Source organism: Carassius carassius, chromosome 20 (assembly GCF_963082965.1).
Source record: "Carassius carassius chromosome 20, fCarCar2.1, whole genome shotgun sequence".
In the NCBI taxonomy this organism is placed as follows: domain Eukaryota; kingdom Metazoa; phylum Chordata; class Actinopteri; order Cypriniformes; family Cyprinidae; genus Carassius; species Carassius carassius.
The window spans coordinates 7,299,448-7,327,180 of record NC_081774.1 but is presented as its reverse complement, the minus strand read 5'-3'; the positions used below and the strand labels follow the sequence as shown (position 1 = coordinate 7,327,180).

Sequence of the window (27,733 nt, the reverse complement as noted above, 5' to 3'; positions counted from 1 at the left end):
AAATGCTAACTTTGAGCCTGGTTATGTGTGTGTGTACCTGCAACACTCGGCTCATCCACTGGTAACTCTCTTCTTCAGTTGAATCTGGTCTCTGTTCTGCTACCAGCACAATCCTCTCATCATACAACACATTCACTGAGAACACCACTGTCCTATACAGAGCGAGCATTGAGAGAACCACAGATGGATTTAAAAACAAGATTCTTTCTATAGTAGAATTCTTAGGGTGACCATATGAGCCATTTTCCCAGGACGCGTCCTTGCCAGGATTTTTATATTGCCTAAAATATAAATTTGGAATAGAATAGAATTTGGCTGTTTGTGCGGTGCAGATTTATCATTGTATTGCATTCATAAGAGCTATATAGAGCAGAGCAGACGGCTCCTTATGCATTAAAATCATTTATGTACCATACCTGCATGTTATTGGTCAAACTACTTTGGATGTTTTAGGCAATATAGAAATCCTGGCAAGGACGCGTCCTGGGAAAATGGCTCATATGGTCACCCTAAGTATTCTGTTCTTACTTTTAATACATACCTTCCTCTATAGATGAACTTCATGGGCTCCACAGCAAGAGCTGTAGCGATGATATCATCAGCATTGTGTTTCCGACCCCCGACCTGCATCAGTCCTTCCAGTGTACCAGAGATGAAGATCATCCCGCCCGGACCCACGAACCCCAGCAGACCTGACCTCACAAATACACAGTCGCTGACCAATCCACCGTCACACGCCGCTGGACACACCTGCACCACAGAGACAAAAACTAAATGAATAAAAGTAGAAACCAGGTAAACCCAGCTACAAATGCACTGTGAAAAAACACAAAGTATTTTTTTTTTTTTTTTTTACCTTACTACAGTAAATGAAAAATGTTTTACTCTGCTGTTCAAAAACTTTTTTCAAGTATCTTGCTCACCATAACTGCACAAAAAATGGATATTATATATATATATATATATATATATATATATATATATATATATATATAAATGTTTTTAAAAAATTTTTTTTTACTTTTTTTGCATTTACAATACAATACAGTAAAACAGTAATATTAGGAAATATTATTACACTTAAAAAAAAGGGGTAAAAAAAATCAAAAACACTGAAAATATTTTTTAATTGCTCAAGATAAATGTTGCCAGAAACACTTCTTATTAGTGGAATTTGAGGAATAGAAACATCAAAAGAAAAAGAATTCTCTTGTAACATTGTAAAAGTCTTTACTGTCACTTTTGATCATTTTAATATGTCCTTGTTGAATAAAAGCATCAATTAAAAACACAAAAACTTTTAACTTTTAAACAGCAGTGAATCTTAACATATTGCAGTTTGGTGTATATTCTGTATATATTGTATTTTCACACCTCAAATGTGTTCTTGCTCATTCCTGTAAGCCCATAATATGACATTCCCGTGGCAACAGACGACACACAGATCTCTCCAATCTCATCGGTTTTACACAGTACAGGAACACCCTCCAGTTTAACAACACACACCATTGCTGAAAGAGAAAGAGAAAAGTCAGTTTTACGAGAACCATAAAGTCGTTTGATGAGGTCTGTGGTCACATGAGGAAAACAGCGCTGAACTGCTCTAGGCTGGTTTACGACGTAGATGTTGGACCTCAATCAAGATGCTTTGGGGATGTTCATTCGTTCATGTTCTCGTAATTAATGTACCTCCTGGCATGGCCGTGCCCACATCCTGTAGAGTCAGGACGGACAGCTTCTCTCCAGTGTCCACTCTGATGACCCCGTGACTCAGATTCGTCATACTTAGGACCCCTCGGCCTGCTGGCTTAGAGCTGCCCTCCTGAGGCCTGACAGAAAACACATGCATACAAATAAATGAAAGAATAAACATGTCCATATGTGTTGCCAGAATATTATGTTACCATAGACACAATATTTCCCAGATTTCATAAACAATTTGGAATTGTGTGGTTTGGCTTCCTGGAGCTGCAAAAGCTCTGACAAAAGAGGTTTTATTGGCTGATGTGAATATTACTTGGCATTCTCACAGTCCTTAATAAAAGTTATACAATTGTGTAGTTTCTACCACCAAAACCTTGCATCTGCACCCACAAAATCCCTCTGAATGTGTCACCAAAAGAACACAAAACATAAAAGTATAAAACATGAGGAGACTTGTGTTTTTTTTAACAAGACTCGTTAAAAAGTTTGGGGTCGGTAAGATTTTTAAAATATTTTTGAAAGTCTCTTGTGCACCACCGATGCTTCATTTATTTAATTAAAAATACAGTAAAAATATTTAGAAATATTATAACAATTTAAAAGAACTGTTTTCTAGTTGAATGTATTTTAAAATGTGATTTATTCCTGTGATGCGAAGCTGAATTTTCAGCAGTCATTACTTCAGTGTCACGTGATCCTTCAGAAATCATTCTAAAATGCAGATTATTGGTGCTCAGGAAACATTTCTTCTTACTATTATTATTGTTTGAATGGTTGTGATGCTTAATATTTATTACAGTTTTTCTGATATTTGAGATATCTACAGTCACACTTCATTTATTCTATTTTGCACTTTGGGAAAATCTGATTTAAGATTTATCAGCTTACAAATGGCACATATATAAGTAAAGAGTGGTTGGTAAATTTACATGTCGGTCAGGCAGCCTTTTTTGTTTATTTGGGCAATTCCTGGCCATGTGAACCAGACTTTATGGTGATATAGTGCAATATTCATCTGATAACACTTTTTAAACTTAGACCACACACAAACACAATTAAATGTATTTTAATGATTGATTGAGCAGTTTTCACTACATGATGTTAAAATCTGAGTCAGATGTATTTCTTAATAGTTTTGCATGTGTCTTTGTGCATGAATGTGCGTAGGCCTGGATATGTTGTTTGTGATGTGCAACCATAAAAGACAGAACCTCCCATTTTAATGAGTTTAAACTGAAAACAGACTCCTGAGCACAAGAATGATGTGTGCACAAAGAGAGTGTGAGTGTATTTATACCTCCTCACAGCTACAGTTAGTGCCTCGGGGGAGCCAGCACACGGGCATATGACCTCTGACCTCAAGCCCATGCTCTGAAACACATTCAGGAATGCGTCGCAGGAGGATATCGACCCTGGGAATGAAAGACAGAGAATTTACATAGGGGCTTGATTCACAAAGTAACACTCACAGGCTTTGAATCATCAGTAACGCACACTCAAGGGGGTCTGATTCATCATTCACACACTCACAGGGATTTGATCCATCAGCGACCAGCAGCATTCGCAGTGAGCTCATGTTGGTGTCACTCTGGTCTTTGTAGGCCATCAGAGCCCAGTGTAGATCCCTACTCTTCACACACGCCACCTTAGCTGCACACACATGAGAAAAAATGATAACTGAACAGAATGTGTAACACTATGTGTGTTCTTGTTTTATACAGCAGATTTTGCTTCCGATTAGAGTGATAGGTGATCTTTGAACACGTAGGAGATGTGTACACCATCCAAAAAGCCAGGAGATCAAAAGTGTGTTTCTGTGTGTGTACCTTTGTACTGGCAGACTTTCTGGATCCAGGACAGAGGATTCACCTTCATAAGTGCATATGGAACACCGACCACATGTAACATATTCAACACACTCTATAGAGAGAGGAAAAAGAAGTGTTTAAAAAAAATCGAATAAATGACAACATACAGTAAATTAAGTCATTTATATTACCGTTTGAACACTGTGCCAAAAGCCGATGCCTTTCTTAAAGTCTAACACATTCACCATAGTCTCAGCTGAAACACAAACAAACACAAACCACTTATGGTTTTTGGAATGACAAGACATCATATTCTTTTCGGCTAAGTGATACCTTTAAGAATCTGAGTGAAAGTGTGATGTTTTGATATCTTACCCTCACTGTATCCGCAGGTATGTGTAAGTGTTTGGCAGTGTGTGAGCATCGCCATTCTTGTCACAGTTATTCCCAGCACACTCCCGTCCTTACAGGTCTTATACTGTCAATCAACCACAAAACACAACCAATCTCATCATGAATGCAATGAGGTCAAAGAACTACAGTACAAGCTCCCCTGCATATATTAAGCAATCTTAAAATCTGCCATATAAATACAAATGAAAACAAATTATATAAAAATGCATTTTTATATATACATTATTGTTTGTTTAGGGTTGGTGAATCTTTTCTTGCTTTTGATAAAAAGCTTATGTTCACATTTATGTGAACAAAAATACTGATATTGTAAATAAATATTTTTACTATTTAAAATAACTACTATTTTAATATAAATATAATATATAGCCATTCATGTGTTCACTGTCACTTTTGATCAATTTAATGTGTCCACGCTGAATAAAAGTATTTTCTTATTTTAAAAAAAAACGACTTCTGAACAGTATTGGATTATTAAAAAAAATATCATTAATAATCTGTTACCTCTATGTATGCTGTGTCATTGTTAGCATCTTTAATGAGAGGAAACCATTCTCGTGGGGGTTTAGATAAATGTTTGGAGTCAGTCAGCACCCAGAGCAACTTTGGCCAGCCTGAATACACACATACACACACAGACATACACACAACACAAACATTTACAAACTGGATGAAACCACACATATATGTTTAACACACAACGATATTCCTTTGTGAAGACTCATGTGCAGGTGGTTCTAACAAACAAACCTTTAAACTGCATGACATCACCACTAGCACTCTTGGGAAGACCCTTATGACATGCATCACTTGTTAATGCCACAGCAACTCCACAGCTACCCAACAGGAAACCAATTTGTTGACTCCCAGCATCCTTTGAGGGGAGAGAGCAGAAGGGCACACCTCAGGCAAATTTCTTCTTGTGAAATTGTTTGTAAAACTCTAAACGTTATTTTGGGTAACTATTCTTTTCATAATGACTAATTATTCAATCTTCTAAATATGTGCAGTCCTGCCTAGGCTGATGTGTTATTGCTGGATTTCTTTTGCAGTAGAAATTACCTTCTTTGTAAGTGGTACTTCAATTGGAACAGGAACAACTTCAGCCAAAAGACAGCCATAAAACGCCACCATGAACGCTGCTGGGTCACTGTTGGGGTAAACCAATGCTACCTACAGTAAAACACACACACACGTTTTCATCGCTTTTTGAATATATGTCTGTATATTGTGTATTTATAGTATTTCTGTCTTAAAGTTTGGGATCAGTAATTTTCTTTTAAATTATTCTGAATGAAGTCTTTTATGCTTACAAAGTCTGTTTTTAGTAGATCAAAAATACTTAAAAAACTGTAATTTGTGAAATATTACAATTTAAAAGAAATGTTTTCTACAGACAAGGCTTAAGCCTAATCCAAGACTAAAGTGTAAATCTAAGATGTTTTAACCTGAAGAAAATTGCAATTATTATTATCAATATTGAAAACAGTTAATATTTTTGTGGAAACAACTTTTGGGGATTATTTGATGAACAGAAAATGTCACATTTTGTCCATTTTATTGCATCTTTGCTGGATAAGAGTACTCATTTTTTTAAATTAAAAATGATTGATAAATTATAAAAATACATAAGACCTAACATTTCATCTACAGTCTTACCCTGTCTCCAGGGTGAATGATTGGCTCTTGTTTGGATCCCAGTTTGTGGAGAAGGTTATAGGCCAACTTTAAACTCTTGGACCAGAGCTTGCCTACAAACACAGAAGCAAAGAGATATAAATATGCACCCTAAACAAAGACAATAAATCAAATGAATGGCTATGAATATATATGCATGTGTACCATATGTAAGTGTGTATGGCTGTTTGGCATTGCTGTGTGTAGTGGTCAGACAGGGAGCTTTGGGTGCAATGGCACCCCAGCGCAGAAGGGCTGCTTCCAGGGAGGCGGGGCAGTTCTTGAGTCCGTTGAGCTCTTCTCCTTGTATGGGGGTTGACTCCGCCCCCTCTGGGCGTGGCAGAGAAGGATCAGGCTGCTGCACTGCAAGTCAAACGTTAAGAGAAGGTTAGCAATGCATTTGAATGTTGATGAGACCCATGGTCTATATCATCAGGATTCATACTACATTAACTTCAAGGAATTGTTTCCCTAAAGATTCATCTTCCATAAAATTCTGTCATCATTTACTCACTCTCATGACATCATAGATGTGAAAAAGACAACACAAGGGTGAGTAAATGATGGCAGGACTTGGATTTTTGGTTGAACTATCTCTTTAAGCACTTCACCTCGATCTCTGCAAAAAAAGCTAGATCAAATTAACTTGTTCTTTGTAGGGTGTGGAGCCTTTAATAGGAGAGTAATGAATTTCAAGACCTTTGACCTGCCATTAACTGTGAAAGTGTTTCTGAAGAAGTGTTTCTGTGAACTTGTGCAGGGTATTATATTCATTGACTTTTACTGTTACAGTATATTCATCTTTGAAATCAAACAAGACACAAAAGAGGGGAAAATATTTTAACCTTCCAGAAGTTCTTCAAAATCCTCCACAAAGAACTCTCTCAGGGGTCTTCGCTTGGGTCGCTTTAGAGTGTTAACTAGCTGCTGGATCTTCGCCGACACACGGCTACTGACAGGCACACCTACACACATATATGCAATTATACTACAAATTAAAGCTGCAAGCGGCGATGAATGGGCCCTTGCAACCGGGCTCACCACCAGCGAGTGGCTTTAGTAAAAAGGTGAACAGTGAGAAATATGCATTTAAAGTCATAAATACAAGTCGAATATATCAAAGTATATTCCATATATGTTCCAATCTTCCTGTTGTCAGCAGGTGGCGCTATCATTATAATGGATTATTGGCCTTGAGTGGTGTTCAGGCCAGGACTCTCATCGAACATGTCAAGTTTGGGGAAGATTGAACATTTTATGGCAGAGTAACAACATCTTCTCTTGCTATGGCGAGACATCAAATTTTGTCATGGCGCCATGGACACGCTCTTTAACAAAAATTCAAGATCTCCACAATTTAACATTACACACGCCTTTAGATTAGACTGACCACAAAAAATACATTCATGTAAAAAAATTTCTAGCAGTAGTTTATCGCAGCGTAAAATATGTCACTTCCTGTTTCCAGCAGGTGGCGCTATGACTATAACTGAATATGGGCATGTAGATCTGTTAAGGGCAGACGTCTTATCTAACATGTGAAGTTTGGGGCAGATTGGACATTGTATGTCTGAGTTATAGCAACTTCCTTTTTCAGGGCGAAACATCAAAATTTGTCAGGCCGCCATGGACACGCCCTTTAACGAAACCTCAAGAGCTTCGCAATTTAACATCGCAAAGGCCTTTAGATTAGGCATACAAAATTTGGTGCTGATCTGAATAAATCTCTAGGAGGAGTTTGTTCAAATACAATGCATGGAAAAGACAAAAATTACACAAAATCTGCTCATAATATTAAAAATAACCGACTTCCTGTTGGGTTTAGAATTTTGCTCCAAGAGTCTTTTTTGTAGGTATTGGTGTTTTACATATGTGTGCCAATTTTCGTGCATGTACGTCAATCATAGCTGGAAGGCTTTTGATTTTCTTAGTATAGGTGGCGCTGTCGAGCCATTTTGCCACACCCTCTTCTGAATCCTATATCAGACGAAAATTTTCACCAGGTTTGACGTGTGTGCAAAGTTTCATGACTTTTTGAGCATGTTTAAGCCCTCAAAAATGCGATTCATTTTGGAGAAGCGGAAGAATAATAATAAGAAACAGAGCAGATACAATAGGGTCCTCACACCATCGGTGCTCGGGCCCTAATAAAAAATTCTCACAGTGATAGTAAAAACCAGAAAACAAATTTTAATTGAATAGTATTTCTTTGGTCATTTTAAATTAATTGAATTTCATGGACACTGAATAGCTTCCAAACATAATAGATGGCAAACTTGATCATTTTGGAATAAACACACATTTAAAAACAAAAACCTCACACACACACTCACCATCTCCTGTCTCCATCAGCTCAGCATTGCCATATTTGGGCGGGGGCCTGGCTATCATGGTGACCTGTTGGCATGGAACAGAGATGGGGGCGGGGTCTGGCATGTAGCTGGTGATGTCAGGTGGGGCCGACAGACTGTCTGCAGTACACAAACAAACACATTCACTCATCAGTATAGTAATATTTACCCCAATAAATGTGACTATTCATTATCAGTTATCAGGAATGAGATACAAGGTAAAATGAAACTGTATATCAAACAGTTCTGTCGAGGTAAACATTTTAACTAAAAGCAAATGCCATTATTGACCTTGATATATAATATGTTAATAAAATACACAAGTGGACCCAAATGCAAATATAGACACAGTAAAATTAACCCTTGTGTGCTTTCATCTTAAAGGGACAGTTCAAACACAAACTAAAATTCTGGCATCATTTACTCAAACCTCATGTAATTCCAAACCTGTAGGTCTTTCTTTCTCCTGTGGAACACAAATGAAGATATTCTGAAGAACGCTGGAAACCAAATATGGAGCCTATTGAATACTACAAATGTATGTACAAACTAGGGATGTCCAGATCCGATCTCGTGATCGGAAATCGGGCCCGATCGCGTGGTTTCAGACTCGATCGGAATCGGATGTTACCTTCCGATCAGGACTCGGATATATATTCTCATTATTTTTTAACACATCTTTAGTTATGCGGTGGCATAGAGTTAGACCCTTTTGACTCCACACAGAAACAGCAACGCGTGCGGCATGACATCACTTTGTTTTCAAGAGATGGTGTGAATAAATATAGATTCAAACTCAAAGAAACAGGATAGTCTGTGCATGACCTGATATTTCATTCGGACCCAGAATACAGCGAGATGAACATCACAGAGTGCTAAACTCTCATGCATTGTGCGTATCATTCATACTAGAAGCCGGAGCGCGCTCTCATGCTGATAGTCATATCAGGAAACTCCTAATATGGATAAAAGCGTCCAGCTATCGCTGTGGTTTTCACAGGATAACAGAAACTTATGCAAACACGAAGACATTAATATACGAACAAGACAATAAATTGTTTTTCAAGTCATCTCCAGCAGGTGATAAATAAAGTATATGAACAATGCAGCGCTAATTGACATAGCATTTATTACAGTATAGAAACTATTCTGCCTTATTATGTGATAAACAGTATATAAATAAATCATTATTATTTGTTATTGTCCAGCATTTATAGATTTCTAAGCCAATTAAAAGCTAGAAAATAAGAGAAAAATTTTAATTGCCTATACTACCAGTCAGAAGTTTTTGAACAGTAAGCTTGTTAATGTTTTTTTTTAAAGAAGTCTCTTCTGTACACCAAGCCTGCATTTATTTGATCAAAAGTACAGTGAAACAGTAAAATTTTGAAATATTTTTACTAGCCTATTTAAAATAGCTGTTTTATATTTGAATATATTTCAAAATGTAATTTATTGAACATCCTGAATCTGTTTTTTCCCTCTTCTTTATTCTTTTTTTAATGTATTATAGAAGTATCGGATCGGGACTCGGTATCGGCAGATACTCAAAATCAAATCACTAGGACTCGGACTCGAGGGCAAAAAAACCTGATCGGGACATCCCTAGTACAAACCAAAAAAAGGGTTCCACACCAGAAAGAAAGTCAAATAGTTTTGGAACAACTTAAGAGTGAGTAAATCATGACAGCATGTTCATTTTGGGGTGAACTATTCCTTTTAATGTCAGACAAGTCTTTAGCCCCCCAAAAAAACCATGAAATACTGACCCTCAGAATCCAGAGACGACCAAGGGCGATCTGATTGGTAGTCACTAGAGTGCCTGACAACTATTCCATTCTCAGCAGAAACGCCCATTTCTCTTAAGCCCCACCTTTTTAGAGACAGATGAGACATCGGACCAACTGAAGGGAGAAATTTAAAGAGAAATCAGAAAGCTAACCAATAGCAGTCATATTAGTAGTAAATTCATTAGTATATAACTCTTTTTATTATGCTAGAAGCTGATTGGCTGGTTTGAGTTAAGCAAGCTGAACATTATAAGCTAATTGGCAGAAATTGGATGGGCAAAAAAAGAACTGATTGGCTGAACTAAGTTGAGCACAAAGATCTGTTTGGCTAAAGTTAATTGAGCATTAGAAGCCAACTGGCTGAATTGAAGTTTCATATGAAGTCAGGCGTGAGAAGCTGACTGGCTGAAATTGGCTGGGAAAATAGAAATGACAGGTTGAAGTGAGTTGGACATGAGGAGCTGATTGGCTGAAATTGTTTAGGCAAACAAAATTTGGAAAAGTGAATGCAAGGATCTGAGGTTGAAAGCAATTTGCTCAAATTAAATGATCTTGATAAGGGAGGTTTAAAAAAGGCCCAAAAGACTTATTTCATATGAATTGAATTAAATGTGAGAGGATTGTTTTTCCTACACTTACAGTAATATTAGCAAAATCTGAGTTGACTGACAGTGACCTAAAGACTAATTTATAACATGACTGATTATCAGTATAAGTGTTTATTCACTGCCTTGTGAATATTTGCACACGTTCTTACTGCCGTATGAGTGTATGTTAGTCTCTGCGAGTCGGGCTGCATTAGCAGAGCTGTTGCTGTGCGACGATGATGACGATGATGTTGAAGGTGAGCCATGGAGAGCTCTGCTGATCCAAGAGTCCACGCTGACACCTCCAGCCCTCCCCAGAGACCCCTCACCGTCAGAGCCGGAGGACGAGTCTGCAGAGACACAGAGAGAACAGTCACTCACACACTTACTCACTCGCTCTTACACACAAATATATGCACATACACACACACACACACACCTGGAGGTGTGTACGTGTCCATGGAGGTTTGACCGATCAGCGACTGCCGCTTGGATGGCAACAGCACAGCCATCTTTCTCTCGCTGTGTTGCTCCAGTGCAGCCTGGACAGCTTCTGAGTGAACATCTGAAAGAAGGAGACTGTTTTTATACATGCTTAAAGAGTGCAAAAAGCTTCTTATGTTTATGTATGTGTTTGTGTAGAATACAGTTCAGCAGAGTTGCTCTTTTTATAGCCTGTTCAGAGGTTTATTTAGGAAGAGGATTTATTCAGTGGTTTGCTACATCTAAGCTCAATCACATGTTCTGAAAATACAGAACAAACTCCTTTAATGTATTTATTACAATAGATGCACAAAAAAAAATTCTTGAAAGACGGTAGTATTTTTAGTTATACATTTTACATAATACGTTTATGTAATACAAATACGTGTACTTAAGTGACAGAAGTACATTTTTCATCAAGGGGCTATATTTGTTCCCTTAGACTGACTTCTAGGGGAATTTTTACATTTATAAAGGCATTTTTTCTAACCTCATTAAATGTATGTGTAATATTTTATGTTGAATTCTTACATTTAAAATATTTTCAAAATTAATTTAAATTAATGAATTAAAACTGTATATAATAGTGTTATGATATGAATGTTTTAAATATAAAATTTTGAATAAAGAAATATGAAATGATGAAAATAAAAATAGAAACACCAGTATGTGGTGGCAAGTCAGTGGACCATTCATTCATGGATTTGTTCAAATAAGGGGTAGACCAATTATCGGCACCGATATTAAGCATTTTTATGGTTATCGTATCTGTAATTTTCAAAGGTTTATTCTATATTTTTATATAGAATATAAATAAAATATAATTAATAATTTTATAATAAAAAATAAAATATTTTTTGTCAAAGTCCATGTTATTGTTAATTTTGAAATTAATTTTAAGTTTTACACCAGACATGTATATTAGTTAACGGTCCACTTGATCTGTAATAAGCCGTATCAGCCCTGAAAAACACATAGGTAGTGTATAGTTCAAATAACTGGTTCATTCAGGGATTAAATTTATGAAATTATGGCATAAACTACAAAGCACTTGAATTATGTCTCCTGGATATCAGATTGTGTGTGTGTGTACCTGGTATTTATAACATTATGGGGACCAAATATCCCCACAAGAATAGTAATACCAGTAATTTTTGACCTAGTGGGGACATTTTTTAGGTCTCCATTAGGAAAACAAGTTTATAAATCATACAAAATGAGTTTTTGGGAAAATCTTAAATTCAGAAAGTTTTCTTTGAGAGGGGATTGGGGCGACAGAAAATTCAGTTTGTATAGTATAAAAACCATTAGCTCGTGGAATGTGGAAACAAAGTGTGTGTGTGTGTGTGTGTGTGTGTGTGTGTGTGTGTAAATCTGTGCACTTTATCTCACCTGAGCGGTAACGTTCATCCCTTGTGCCAGTGGACCGTCGTCGTTGGTAGCGGGAGGATGAGGAAGACGATGAAGATGGTGTGACAGGGATACGGCGCTCTGCCCCAGTGACAAACACAGTGGGACAAATGTAATCTTAACACAATAAAAAACATAATGCTTCTTGGTAAAATAGTGTGTGTGTGTGTGTGTGTGTGTGTGTGTGTGTTACCTGGTGTGTGAGGTAGGTAAGCTTGTAAAAGTTTGGATCTTTTCTTCTCGTAGCCCTTCTGGGTGATATCACCTAAAAAAAAATTTTTTTATAAATAAATAAAACTCCAATCATTGCAACTTTTCTTCAGGCACTGCAGTTCTACGTGGATCTTGAAGCAGTGGCCAGTAAATTCAAGTTAGACAGTAATCCAGTCACTCAAAACACTTCAGTAGATGTTTTTTTAACATATAAAAGAATGACTTTTATGTCCCGTATGTAAACTTTACTCCTACCAAACAGAACAATGTCACTGTAAAGATGTTTGGAAGCCCCGCAATTGACACATGAGGAGGAATTATGGATGAGACACATGGATAGAGCAACTAACGCATGAGTTAAGAGTGTGTTTAAAAGAAAATTTCACTGCCCTGCACTAATTAATATCAGAATTCACAGAAGTTAATTAATTCATTTCTGCATTTATTTACATTTATGCATTTAGCAGACGCTTTTATCCAAAGCGACTTACAGTGCATTTAGGCTATACCTTTTTTTTTTATCAGTATGTGTGTTCCCTGGAAATTGAACCTACAACCTTTTACACTGCTAACGCAATGCTTTACTATTGAACCACAGGAACACAGTGCATAAGCACTGAATTAAAACCAAAATCACAGAATTGAACAGAATTAAAACAGCCATAAATATTAAATTAGCAATTTTACAGATGTAAATTATTATAATTATTATTATATTTTTACTAAATACTTGATTTTCAATTTACAGTGTAATATTACAAGCAATATTATTAGTACTATAAGTAATATTTTTTTAAATACTTTCATCAACAACAATAATAATAATAATTATTATTATTATTGTTGTTATTATTATTATTATTAATCACAACCTTTTGGGCCAAATTGTGCAGCACTCCAAACAAGGACAACAGACCCGGAGCTTTTTTAAATAATTAAAAATAAACACATTGCAATTACATTTTTCCCTGATTATGCAACTTTAAGAGACATATTTAGTTTACCAAGTATAAACAAAAAAATTCAGACAGCAATCTGATCAAAATCTTAATAACACTGCATTATAATATAATCTCAGAAAATAACTGTCCCCAAAAAAGATTTTTTCAAACACACAGAAACACACACACACTCACACAGAATAAACAGCAGAAAACAGAATTACTTACAGGATGATTTTCAAATTAATATTTTAAATCATTCCCAAATCTTTTCCTAAATGATTTAGTGTTGGCCTAGTGTGGCTGATGGATTCTAGTAAACAAACACAAGTCTAATCATGCTGCATGCCTGCATCCCAAAATAATATCACAAATGATATCCATGGCAACATAGGTGTGGTGGCCCCCTCAGAGACCCGCAGGAAATGAAGACATGGGGGCCTTTTTCTCATGAGACTCCCTATCCATTATGAACAACAGAGGGAGAAAATAACTGAACTTTAAATACATTTCGGAATTCAACAAAAAAAATTTGATTGTACACACATGCACAGACCTGGAGGGGAAAACCAGAAAACGTCACACCAAAAACTGGATTACTAGGTCAATCTGCACTGAGCTTTACATAACATACGTGCACATTCAAAGACAACATAACATGAAACCTGAGCAAACACACACACATAATCAAATCCAAGATAACAAATGGATGTCTATGAGAGCTTTTGCACACACACACACACACACACACCAAACACAAGCTAAATGGCCACTTTATTAGATATGGCTGCTTGTCAAAATAAACAGCCAAACATGTGGCTGTGAACCCCATTTAGAAAGCAAGCAGATATCATCGCAATGCTTTAGTGGCTTTCGTACTATCGGATCATTAGAATTGGCACGTTATGGCATGTGATCTGGGTAAATGAGCGTGGGAGGATTGTTGATGCAAGGTTTCTCAGAAACAGTCGACCCTGTGGGATTTACATGCTTGGGTTCACAGAGAACGCTGTATGAATTCAGCCAGATCTGTGAGAGAAAACACCTTGTTAAACAGAGCTCAGAGGAGCCAGCAGTACAGTTCTCTTTACCGTTGTGGAAAAAGGGGGTTTTGAAATGCACTACACAGGTCAAAGCTCAAGCAATAAAGGTGAATGCAAGAAGAGCTTTTAAAAGACACCGAATCAATAAAACTGGCCAATAAAGATTAGTCTAAAACTCCTAAAAAATCATGAAAAGAAAATGGCTGACTAAAGTTTGGAGTCACTGATTTTTTTAAAGAAATGAACATACTCAGCAATGATGCATTAAGTTGAAAAAAAAAAAACAGGTGGGAAGTTGTGGCCTAGTGGTTAGAGAGTTTGACTCCTAACCCTAGGGTTGTGGGTTCAAATCTCGGGCCAGCAATACAATGACTGAGGTGCCCTTGAGCAAGGCATTGAACCCCCAACTGCTCCCCGGGTGCCGCAACATAAAAAACTGCCCATTGCTCCGGGAGTGTGTTCACGGTTTGTGTGTGTTCACTGCTGTGTGTGTGTGCACTTTGGATGGGTTAAATGCAGAGTATGAATTCTGAGTATGGGTCACCATACTTGGCTGAATGTCATGTCACAAAAAAGTGACAGTAAAGAAATGTATAATGTTTCATAAGGTAAATAATTTGAGTTTTTTTAACTTTCAAAAATATATATACATAGCCGTTCAAAAGTTTAGGATCAGTAAGATTTGTAATCTTTTTAATGGAATCTCTTATGCTCATCAATGTTGTATTTATTTGATCAAAAAAAAAAAAAAAGTAAAATATTATTGCAATTTGTAATATTGGTTTCCAATTTTAAAGGGGTCATACGATGCGATTTAAATTTTTCCTTTCTCTTTGGAGTGTTACAAGCTCTTGGTGCATAAAGAAGATCTGTAAAATTGCAAAGACTAAAGTCTCAAATCCAAAGAGATATTCTTTATAAAAGCTAAGAGTCAACCACGCCCCCCTAAAGCGGCTCATTCTTACACGCCCCTACATGTCTACATCATGATATGAGAAGATTTGCATAAAACTGCCCAAATGTTCACGCAAGAAAGAAGGCGTAACTTTTATTCTCGCTGTTTCGTTATGAAAGGGAAACTACTTTGTTTGACCTTCCAAAAGAGGACACAACTAGAAATCAGTGGTTAAGTTGTTTTACAAAACTGTTCCAGAACCGTTCAACCAAAATATTCAGATGTATCCTGCGCATTTTAAGGAGGATGAGGACCAGTAGCATACAATGTGTCTGTGGCACAAAGGTCGTTTCTATAAAGTTGGGTAGTTCCAACTTTGCAAGCACAGTCTGGTGCTTCTGACTAAGTATGTTTTTTATATTTAAATAATTTGCCAATGATGATTCAAATGCGAGTTTTGAGTAGTGTAGAGTAAGCTTGTTGTTTCTCCGATCACAAATGCAAACATGGTTTTATGTTTACGCAGTGCAATACACAATACATCAAAAGACAGTATAATTCACTATAATCAGTCATCTTTCAGGGGCTTAGTAATAATGTCTGAATGCAACAAATGCCTAGTTTGTAATGGGTTTTATTGATTTTTTACCAAATTGAACTGATTCGTTTGAAATGGTTCGCGTCTCTAGTACGCACAAAACCACAAATGACTTAAGTTATTCGGTTTATAAACGTGCCTTACACTCCCTCTAACAAAAATAAACCAATATCCCAAGTTTTTCAGTTACTCCTAACAATACATTAACTGAACTACTAAAAGAGAACCGATGATGGGATGTGCACGAGCAGAGCAGCTTGACTGAGTCTCGTCCTGCTGGGAGACAACATCACAGTATGGTAAGGGGTGTAACATTTCCTTCACACGCTTGAGGTATTCGACCAATCACAACGCACTGGATAGCTGGCCAATCTTAGCACACCTTGCTTTTTTTAGACAGATGAGCGTTGTAAAAAAATCTGAGTTTTAGAAAGAAGGGGCATAGAGGAGTTACAATAATTGTGGAAAATAATGTGTATTTAATTTTAATTTTTTAACCTTAAACTGCATAAATGCATTGCACTACACCAAACACAAGATAATGTTCTTTTTAGCCACATCATATGACCCCTTTAATATACTGTAAATTCAGCTTTGCATCACAGGAATAAATTATATTTCAACTTTTGATTTCAGACTTTTTTGTAAATCTGAGCTAGATGAATACACTCTGGACTCTAGATTCAAAAATAACTATTCATCAACAAATCCATATCACTCCTTCTCTCTTGAACTCCCATCAACACCGCTAGGAGAGCCAAACCACAAACATCACACTTGACATGGATTTTCATTTTGCCCTAAGGAATGCTCCCAGCATCTTGCTTAATTCAGGTTATATAAAAACATCTAGGTTCTTTGGGAAGCTACACAGGTGGTTCTATCCAGCAGAAGGACCTCAGACAAGCTTAGTAAGTAAAATCTGGTATAGACACAGTCAAAATTGCTGACCTGCTGTTCCTTCAGAGAGCTCAGCTTACTGGCCTGCAGCAATGATCATGACAAGAAGGCATGATAACATCAGTATAATAGTCATTTATGATTCTCTGAAACACAGGCTACATTGTTCAGACCTTCACTGAAGGTGTGAGAGTCATCTGACCTGAATCTGAAGCTGATTATTGATGGCTGAAAATGCTTCCTTTTGCTGGTTTGTAGTTTAGACTTGTATCACTCTAGTAATGATAGCAGAAGAATGACAGAGAATAAAAGCACACATGGACATTTTGTCTGGGTTGTGTAATGAAACGATTAAATTGAGTGTAACTGGAAAAGATGATTTAATCACAAATTTAATTACAAAAAAAAAAGATCAGTAATACAACATGAAATTATACATCACGACCCGAGTAGACTATCTGCAACCATATATAACGGTGATAAAAACTATTACATAAAATCTAAGTGAAGCCTAAATCCATCCCTTTTTAGCAATCCTTTAATTCATGTAAAAGCATGAGATTTCTGTCAGACAGGATAGGACCACTCTGAACTTCAGTCTCTGGCTGATGTTCTGCAGGTTTCCCGTTTAGAGATGTAAGACTAGCAGGTGAGTGCTTAACCAACCAATCTAATACCAACACCATCATAAACAGCATAATAAAACTGTATGTAGGTCACGTCTTTCACAAACACACACACTCTGCTCTAAAATAGCCTGCAGCTCTAGACGAATGCAAAAGCATGGAAATTAGGAGAGAACAGAATTCTTCAGAGAAAGAGCATAACATTCCCTCTATAAAACAACATTTATCATTACATCAACTAAATAAAACACCCATGAATAATTCTAATAATAAAAGAAAAATTGCTTATATCTATGAGGCAGTAAGCTGTATATGCGTATACTGTATATTTGAGCGAGAGGGGGTGGGGGGGGGGGGGGGGATAAAAATAGCATCTTGACAGTCTTTTGGACAGCTGCAGTTTTGGAAAGAGTAACTTCCCATGACAACCTGCCAATAAACATACACACATATTAAGCATTAAAGGTTATGCATCTAGTTGTACACTTAATAAACATTATGAGGTCAAATATTACAATTGCACACCCAGAGATCCCGTTTATATATACAACACAAAATATTCATTGTTGGAAAGTGCCCAGTGGTCCATTGGAAAGGGAAAAAAAATCCCTAGCATTTAAAAAAAAAATTCCCACCCTTTTAGCTGTTTGAATGCAGACTTGAATGGTCCGAGAACCTTTAATCTGAAAAAAGGTTACCCGAACTGGGATTTTTACATTGATTTATTAATTATTAAAACATAAAATATTACATTTAATTAATAATATAATGTAAAAAAAAAAAATCTACTTTTTTTTTAATGTTTAAATCATAACACTACATCTCAGAAGAACGTTAAATCGCAAACACAAGCATTGCAACTGAGCTATCAAATCTTGTTTTAGGCTTCAAACTGCCTTGGGCTGAACAACACAGAATGACTGTATGACTGTTTATAATACATGTAGAGTTGGTTATAAAAGCAGAAATGAGGGTGAAGGGCTCACTAATAGTTCACTCAAGGTGAATATGACACCTGGAGATCTGAGTGAGTCTTTCCTTAACAGAATCGTTTTGCCATTATTTACTCACCATCATGTAGTTCCAAACCTGTATTTCACTTCTGTAGATCGAAAGAGATTCGTTTTTGAAGAATATCCTGGTCATTCTATTCAGTATAATGACAGTGGATGGGACTGGGGCTGTCAAACATCTAATTTAGAATAAAGTACTATAATACAGTAGAATATAGCATGGATTAAGAGGTGTTTTTTTGTTTTTTATACAAGTCTTCTAAAGCCATATGGTGATTGTGTGTGATCAAGACATAAATCATTATTCATTGTTATTAATGTCAAAATGAAATCATTCATGTATCTGAGTATTTCATTTATTAAGTGAATTGTGATGTTAAATAAAGCCCCCAGAATACTGCAAAATGTCAGCAGGGAACTTGCACAGACTTATATTCTCCTCTCTTGCATTTTCTACAAATGCAGCATTTTGACTGCATCACTTCTCCTTTAGCTGCAGGAAGCTTCCCTCTCACATAGTCAGAAATACACACTTAAACACACTGATAAAACACAATTTGAGATGTTTATGTGCAGGTGCAATTGGGGTAAATGAGCAAAATTTGTTCAAACCTGTTTCGAACAGTTTTAATTAATTTCCTCAATGATACAACAGTTAACAGCCTCTTGAAGGGTAAGATGTCAACAAACTACTTTAATTTCAACATTTTCATCACATGGTGTAAAATTAGTATCATACAGTCTCAAAAGACTTTTTGATGCTTCTTCTGGGCTTTTGTGTCATTTTTGAAGCTCCTATTGCAGGTACTGTCATTGCAGAGCACTCTGTGTTCAACAGAAGAAAGAAAGTCACACAAGCTTGATACGACAAGAGGGTGAGAAATGATGACAGAATGGGGTGGCGAAATATCACTTTAAAGGTGAAGTATGCACTTCACCTTTAAAGTGATATTTCACCACCCCATTGAGTCTCTCTTTGGGCCACTATAGTGAGACAATACCTGACCTACCTGCTCAGGCTGGTTGACCAACCAGAAGTTTAAACTGTCATGTTTACTAGTAAAACATGGGCAGCACAATTCTGCAGATAGAAAAGTAAGATTGTACTAACCCACAAGCCTTATTCTAAAATGTTAAAAGTTGTCTCAACATATTCATTTGAGATAGTACTCACATAAATAATTTCACCTTTAAAGGGATAATTTACCCTAAAAAGAGAATCGGTCATCATTTGCTCACCCTCATGTTATTCCAATCCTGTACGACTTTCTTCTGTGAAACACAAAAGAATGATAATTCCGCTCTTTTCCATTCAGTAAGTGACTGGGGAACAGGGTCAAGCTCCAGAAATAACAACAAAGCACCATAAATGTATCATAAATGAAGTCCACATGACTTGTGTACTATTTTCCAAGTCTTCTGAAGCCATACGATAGCTTTCTGTGAGAAACAGACCTTCATTGTATGAAAAGACATGCTTGGAAATTCTGATAACGACATTCCCATTTGTGCTCCATGGAAGAAAAAAGACATTAGGGTGAGTAATGACAGAACTTTCTTTTTTGGTTGAACTATCACTTTGAAAACACCCTTTATGCAATTGACAGTGACCAGAACTTGAAGTGTGTCCCATAACTGAAAGTGGCAGATGGTAAAAAATAAATAAATAAAACCTCACAGTTACATCTAATAATCTCTATCATTTAACATGAATGTACAATAATTTATGAAACAGAGTATTAAATATACACACACACAAAAAACACAACTGATATACAGTATTTGGACAAAAAGTGCAATGTATTAAGATGTAGTGTCTATGCTTTTAAAATAAATGCTATACAGCGGTCACAGCGATGCCATAAAATAACCATTTTTGGTTTCCCAAAGAACCTTTCAGTAAACAGTTCTTTAAAGAACAAGGTCTTTTCCACTATAAATATACTTTTCCTTTTTTTGGAAAAATGGAAAGTATTCATTGATGTAAAATGCTCTTCACATAACCATAAGATGCCAACTTTTATTCACCCAAGAACCCCCTTTGTTTTTTTTTGTTTTTTTACAAATGTGTATTTTTCCTTTTCATTGCCAATATAATGAATCCTGCTGTAACACCTCAATGCCCCACAGAATCCCAGATGTAAACGGTAATAACTGTGCCCGTGCAGTGCTGACACCTGTACACACAGGTAAAAATGTCATTCTAACACACCCATATTTACACACAGTCCTCCTGTTTGCAATCATTCCAACAAAGCTGCTCACCAAGGATATACAGAATCAGAATTCTTTTTTTGGATCCATAATAAACCAGAAACAGCAACATTATTAAAACCGTTTCTTTAAAAAGAAGTTGTATTATCATTTTAATAAATCTATGACAGACACTTGTCGGTTATCAAAATCAGACCACATAAATACACGATTACATTCTGCATGAGCGCATTAGTGTAAGTAAATGTAACTCTGATCAGATGAAGACCCTAATCCTCCAGAATGACTCTTCTGCCCCCATAAGCCTTTGTCCGCAGAGCCAATCCGAATACAGCATGAGAGACTGTGAACCAATCAAACATTTGCCTGTGGCAAGAAAGCCAATCAACTGAGAGCATGCGTGGAAAATAGGCCAGAAGCCAAAGCAACAGAACAGTGACAACAGATGCCCCAATCCATAAACACAAATAAGATATTGGAATATACGACAAGCTTATGAATGCGCATGTCACATATGCTAATTTACTGAAGCACGTCTGACGTATATTTGCACAAGCTCCAAAACTTAAGGTACTCTGGGAAATATTTCCCCCTTAAGTATCCTACCCCGTTTCACTGGACAGGATCAGGAGTCAATGGGAACATTCTGAACTCCTGAACTGTTTGGGCTGGAACAAACATCATGATGGATTATTTAATATCTGATTGAAGTACACAAAATAACAGAGCGCTGTCTCATGTGCATGGGGACAGCAGATGTGGCCTAATAAGGGGAATCATCCTACTCTGGGTCTCTCTGTTAGAAGGAATGATGCAATCTACATGAAACATTCTGCACTCACTGACCATGTGGCACCACTGTCTTCATGAACTGGGTCAAGTCAACATTCGTCCGAAACTTTTTTAAACTATTTTCCCATTCTTGTATAATTATTATAAAAGCGGGGTTTTCTTTTTTTGTAAACAGCTTAGAAATGAGAAACTATAAGGAATATTTGTACTTGTAAAAACATAATTCTCACATTGCAGGAATAAGAAACACAATTATATCGCCTTGACGCCGTCCAAAAAGTAAGGCAGACTTCTGACCTCTATGGAAGGGGATTTCAGAATAGCGTCCACAGACCCCAAGGGAAACTTCTAGGGGGTCAGTGAAAAATAAAATTGATAATTTTTTTATACTAAATGCATTTTGACAATTTTGTTTTATATCTATTTCTAAATTCTCACCCCTCCTTCTTTGCAATGTATATGTATATGCTCAAAAATAGGTTCAACACAGTTTTTAGTTTGCTCATAAGCTTTAGGGATATCCTTATATTTGAGGACTCTTGGAATAAAAGATTGAAAAGCCAGGTCAAGGCTGGTCAAAATTCATGGTGGTGATAAAAGAAATTTCACTGGCTCCTATGAAAATGCTGCTTTTACGATCATCATGAATTCTGATTATTTGCTTGCTTGCATATTTATTTACTTGCTTTCTTGTGCATTTAATATTCCTTCCAATATGTTTGACCAGAAAAGTATGACAGGAGTATCTCATATAACATGTTATATCACAGAGTGAGAGACATGCACTGGGTGTTTGAAACTTCACGACCAAGCGCATTACTTGCAGAATTCACAATAAAGGAAAGCCAGGCGAATGTCCCAATGCTTTACACATACCAGCTTCACTTATAAGTGATTTACGTGCCCTATATATTCACAGAGGCGGTGGCCGTGTTATGAACAGCTCACTGGAATGGAGAATGGAAACGGAATATGAGAGCGAGCGAGAGAGAGAGAGAGACTTTAAATTCCAAAATACACATCTAGCTTTATACATCCCAATAGCAACCTATCGAAAGTGTGTTATAATGTCTTAAAATACACATTTCTGTCCTCATCCAAGGTCACCGGTACCGCTCTGTCCGGTTCTGCAAACACGCGCTCACTTAAATATGATACATGTATCGAGCGCGCCGACCCATTCATCTCTCCTTCTGTCGTTCACTTTCTCCCTTTCTGATCGGAAAAACGTGCAACTACTCACCCTCCGACAGTTCCAGCTCGAGCTCCGCGAGCCGCGCGCGCACCTCCAACGGCAGCTGTAACGAATCACGGTCTGCCATTGCGACTCCAACACATCCGAGCCTCGGTGCCTCTCTGTGTCTCCTGAGCACACGGTGTTAAACGTGTATTTCACGGTGCAAAAACAGACCGCATGAGTGTGAGCGCGGATGGACAGCGAGCAGACGCGTTACTGGAGAGTCGTCATCACCGGTCGCGTTTTCTCGGTTTCGCTCGGCTTCTTTCTGATCGTTGATTGCAGTGGTGCACAGGAGCAAAGCTGCCTGTGTATCCACTGCGGTGCCACCGTGCCCGCCGCTGCCGTCTCGCTCACGTGACCTCGGTGTTCGTTCAAACGCAGTGGAGAGCGACAGTGCGCGCGCTCACTGGCTGTAACAGAAAGCGGCAGCTGTGTGAAGATACAACGACCTACAGTGCCGTCAAACACACCCCGGGTGAACGAGGCGGACACATCGGCTCTTTCTGCGTCAAATTTTGAAGGATAATCTATTATAAAGATGTTTTATTATGTTAATGTTTTAGATTCATAATTATTATATATTTGTTAGTCTACGTCAGGGTTATATATAATAAAATTATATTATTATTATTATTATTTGTATATTTGGTATAGAATATTATTTATTTTGTTCGAAATTCTTTTACTATAGAATTGTACTACACTATTAAATGTTTAGTGGTTATGATGCCTCCTGCTGGTGAGCGCTGGTATGAAAGCAAAGCAGTCAAATCAAAGAGCAAATCTTTTATAGACAAAATATGCATCTTTAAATCAGCTTGAAAAAGATTGTTTTATTTAAGCATGGATGCTGAAAATCATTCTCATGTAATCTATAGCCTACATTATCATTTACAGATCTATTCAGATGGCACTGATCTTGTGTCTTCGTCTCTCTGCACATGCTGTCCCTTAAACCCAAGACACACATTTTTTATTTTTTTATTTTTTATTATTCGATTTCTAGATTGTTGTGTCTTTCATTAACGGCCAAACTCATTGTTTGTGCTAGCATTGTTGGTTAATAAAGCTCATACATTCTGATTAATTTGTTTTTCATTCTGCAAAAAACCTCAGCATCTCTCATCTTTCTCATGATTTGTATTTCCACTTTTCCGGTTACTTAGATAGCTGTTATGTTGTCAAAATCCAAAAACAAAAACGACTTAATGTGTTGCACAGACTATGTACAAATGATAAACATCTTCTGACATGGGTTCACTAAGAGTTAGCATCCATTTAAACCACAGCAAACCACATTATTTCACCTATAGACCTTGACGCCATACTGAATTTTACAAAAGATGAAACCAAAACTGGGAGGGACAGACTTACAGTATTTACAGTGATATGGACTGTATTATGGACTGCAAACTGATTTATGGAATGCTTATCACATATTACAAGTGGCATGTTTTAAACAACGGAAAGCACTGTACTTCTGTCATTAACAGCCTTATTTATTTCAGGTCAAAACCTGAAACTACCCTAAGGTCTATAGGGCATGCTTACAGCTACATCATAAAGTAAAAGAAACAGTGGCTTTACTGTGTTAAGTAAGTTATGCATATGTTCCAAAGCCTAGCTAATACCCTTGAGAGAATCACACAACATAAAACTAATAGGAGAGAACCAGACAGTAATAAGCACCTCAGAGGAACGATAAAACACTGCACACATGTGCCTGTGGGACAAAAACACCACATCAGTTGATGAACTTTAAATCTGGCAACAGCACAGCATTTGTACCAGTAAATGTGCCTAAGGCACCCAAGGAGATCTGTGGAAAGCTAAAATTAAACTTTTGCAGGCCTGTTTGATGAAAAGCAAGAGAGGACTCTTCACTTATACAGGATCTTGGTACAGATTTAGTAACAGTAGCAGGAAATTCACAAATAAAGACAGTAAAATCACAACAAAACACGAGGGTTAAATAAGTGAAACTGTAAATCATGCACAGATTAAATTAAATGCTTAGATCAGAAATGACGCAAACACCTGAACGCAATAGTTTGACCAATCACAGCGACTTCATTTACATATCCCCACCACAACAGTTTCACTGGGAACATTTTACATTGTTTTAAACACAATAAATCCATTAAACTGGAAAACATAGAAACAACGTAAAAACATAGGAACGTCTTTTATATAATTAACGTTTTATTCGTACAGTTTTTTAAATTCTCTCTCCAACCACCAACGAAAAGTGTGTCTGCCTTGAGCGGATACAAATGTATGCCTTTACTGCCACTTTGATATGAAGCGAAAGGAAGTTTACTGTAGAGGTTACTCACTGAGTGTTAATCACTCATCCTATCACCTCGGGGAAGGTCTGAGACAAGAGCCAATCGCTGTCTTCACAGGATATCATCTGAACAGATGAGCGAGCGCACAGAAAAGATGGGTCAGAACGTGGTGCTCACGCACGAGACGTTGGAACGTAGAATGGCGAGCCAGCTGATGCGATCCCCGTTGACTTGGAAACGCTCGCGGCTGGCGCAGTGAGTTCAATGTGTGAACTGGCACAAGATGCTGGAACCCAATTCAGACTACTCTCCTATCGCTCATTTTCTTTTATTATTGAAAATATATAATAACATATAATAAGACAGAGGGTTAGGAATGTTACTTTGAAAATAAGTTGCAGATTACCAAGCTACCCAATGTAAAATGAAGCCTACTGATTATATTTGGTTACTTTTCTAAATTTCTAAAGAATGTTTTCATCTTAATCAAGTTTTTAAACCAGACAACCTTACAGTAGGACTCAACACTGCTTACTGTCAGACTTTTAAAATCCTTTGTCACTTGAATTAAGATGATAATAATTACATTTCAAGTTTAATAGCTATATGATACTGTTTTTAAAATCAGATCTAACCTTTGCATAGTTAAGACGACAGGCATCAATGTTTTGGGGAAAAAAAGTTACAAAAATGAAAGCATATACATAAAACCAAAAAGGAAATAAAACAATATAAATTAAACATGTCTCCAGTTCTGTGTGCTGAACTCCTGAAACATTGGTGTCTCATATTTTAGAGCAGTCAATGCAATTTGGGAAAGAAATCAATTAAATCTGTAGCCTATGAGTGTGAAAATATTCAGATGTAACCCCCTTTGTAATCGTTAACTCTTTCATAATTGTAATATAATTACACATTTTTCTCAGTAATTGTAACAGAATACAGTTACACTGTAAAAAAAATGACTGTGATCTTAACAGTAAAAGACTGTAAAAATGCTACAGTAAAAACCTGTTAATTTGTTATCAGTAAGTTTCAGTACTATACGGTGAATAACTGTAACATTTCATGTATTTTTACAGTAAAATAACGTAAAAACGTAAATTGACACTCCCAGAATTCCCTGCATGACACTTCATATTTTATGATTTTTTCATTGAAATAACTATGTTTCTTCTTAGTTTTTTTTTTTTATCAGTTGTGTACATTAGGGCAGGGTTATTCAAATCTTGCCCCGGAGGGTCAGTGCACTACAGAGTTTCGCTCCAACCCTGATCAAACCCACCTACCTGTGATTTCCTAATTATCCAAAAGACATTGATTAACAGGCTCAGGAGTGCTTGATTAGGATAGGAGCTAAACTCTGCAGTGCACTGGTCCTCCAGGGCAAGATTTGAATAGCCGCTTTAGGGTTTTATCTTTCATCTAAAGTTGTTAAATTAATGTTTAATGCATTATTTCAGTATCATGTGTTACCATGATGGTGTTTAGTGTTTGTGTGAATGACACTGTGCATCTTCTATATATATGTATATATGTGTATATAGTATATATGTATGTATATATGTATATATATGTATATGTATATTTTCATTCATTTATTCATATTCATATTCTTCTCTGCTTGTGGAAGAACTGTTAGTGATGAGGTTTGAATCATTATGTTACTTTCTCATCACCACCAGTTTTTGGTGGTTATTAGTGCATTACAGATATTAGTACTTCATGTTGGTTTATTAACATTAGAACATTAGATCAGTTAATGAAATACAGTATTTTATTGTGAATTAAATTTAAGTCTGTAAAACATAAAATGTTGCTACCATATTTTTAACGGTGAAGTTCTGGCAACCACAGCTGTCGGTATTTTACCATAAATGTCACATTTTTTTCTTTTTTTTTTTTACATTGTAGCATACATTTATTTTGTAGACTAATTAAATTATGTAATTTGAGTTATTCCCCAACACTGAATATATATATATATATATATATATATATATATATATATATATATATATATATATATATATATATATATATATATATATGTGTGTGTGTGTGTATATATATATATATATGTGTGTATATATGTATATATATATACATATATATTATAATATATATAATATATATATTATAAAAGAATATATATATATATATATATATATATATATATATATATATATATATATATATATATTATAAGTTATAGCACTTATATATCATTGCTCTTTTTGTTGTTTTTGATTGCTTCCACTGTCCTCATCTGTAAGTCGCTTTGGATAAAAGCGTCTGCTAAATGAATAAATGTAAATGTAATATACATATATATATATATATATATATATATATATATATATATATATATATATATTCCTAATAAAATATAATAAGCTTGAATTTGCCAAAGGAATACAATACTGTTACTTATGTTGTTGTTGTTGTTGTTTTTTACTTTTGTATTTATTTATTGTTTATTTCTAATGCTATTAAGCATATCAATAATACAGCCTTACACTTCCTTTCCTTTCTATTTTTTTTCTTTATATAAGTAAATTCTTGAACTTTACTGAAATTCAGTTGCTTCGTAATAAATCATAATAATAATAATAATAATGATAAAATGTTAATGTCTAAATAACTTTGTCACTGCTCTAAAGGCAAATGGCAAAATATATTTTAGGCTATAGCTATTTATGCTATTTAGCTATATGGCACTGAATACAATTCCTGATAATAGCCT

The 27,733-nt window shown here is 36.2% G+C and overlaps 1 protein-coding gene across 3 annotated transcripts in view; it reads right to left on the bottom strand.

The window, feature by feature from the left end:
• The window catches only part of LOC132096157 (disco-interacting protein 2 homolog C-like), a 31,707-nt gene extending 8,568 nt beyond the window's left edge, over nt 1-23,139 (bottom strand). For all 3 annotated transcript variants that reach the window (XM_059501371.1, XM_059501370.1, XM_059501372.1), the window contains exons 1-22: nt 22,703-23,139; nt 12,419-12,489; nt 12,207-12,312; nt 10,771-10,896; nt 10,502-10,681; nt 9,724-9,858; nt 7,937-8,074; nt 6,449-6,568; nt 5,769-5,966; nt 5,586-5,677; nt 4,989-5,099; nt 4,677-4,800; nt 4,431-4,540; nt 3,888-3,990; nt 3,704-3,768; nt 3,531-3,624; nt 3,235-3,354; nt 3,002-3,116; nt 1,690-1,829; nt 1,375-1,511; nt 542-750; nt 38-152 (exon numbers count right to left, since the gene is read on the bottom strand). In XM_059501371.1, coding sequence (XP_059357354.1) covers nt 38-152; nt 542-750; nt 1,375-1,511; nt 1,690-1,829; nt 3,002-3,116; nt 3,235-3,354; nt 3,531-3,624; nt 3,704-3,768; nt 3,888-3,990; nt 4,431-4,540; nt 4,677-4,800; nt 4,989-5,099; nt 5,586-5,677; nt 5,769-5,966; nt 6,449-6,568; nt 7,937-8,074; nt 9,724-9,858; nt 10,502-10,681; nt 10,771-10,896; nt 12,207-12,312; nt 12,419-12,489; nt 22,703-22,781 — 2,688 coding nt within the window. In that variant the 5' untranslated portion in view covers nt 22,782-23,139. The remainder of the gene's footprint in view (nt 1-37; nt 153-541; nt 751-1,374; nt 1,512-1,689; nt 1,830-3,001; nt 3,117-3,234; nt 3,355-3,530; nt 3,625-3,703; nt 3,769-3,887; nt 3,991-4,430; nt 4,541-4,676; nt 4,801-4,988; nt 5,100-5,585; nt 5,678-5,768; nt 5,967-6,448; nt 6,569-7,936; nt 8,075-9,723; nt 9,859-10,501; nt 10,682-10,770; nt 10,897-12,206; nt 12,313-12,418; nt 12,490-22,702) is intronic.
• Nucleotides 23,140-27,733: the final 4,594 nt, after the last annotated feature.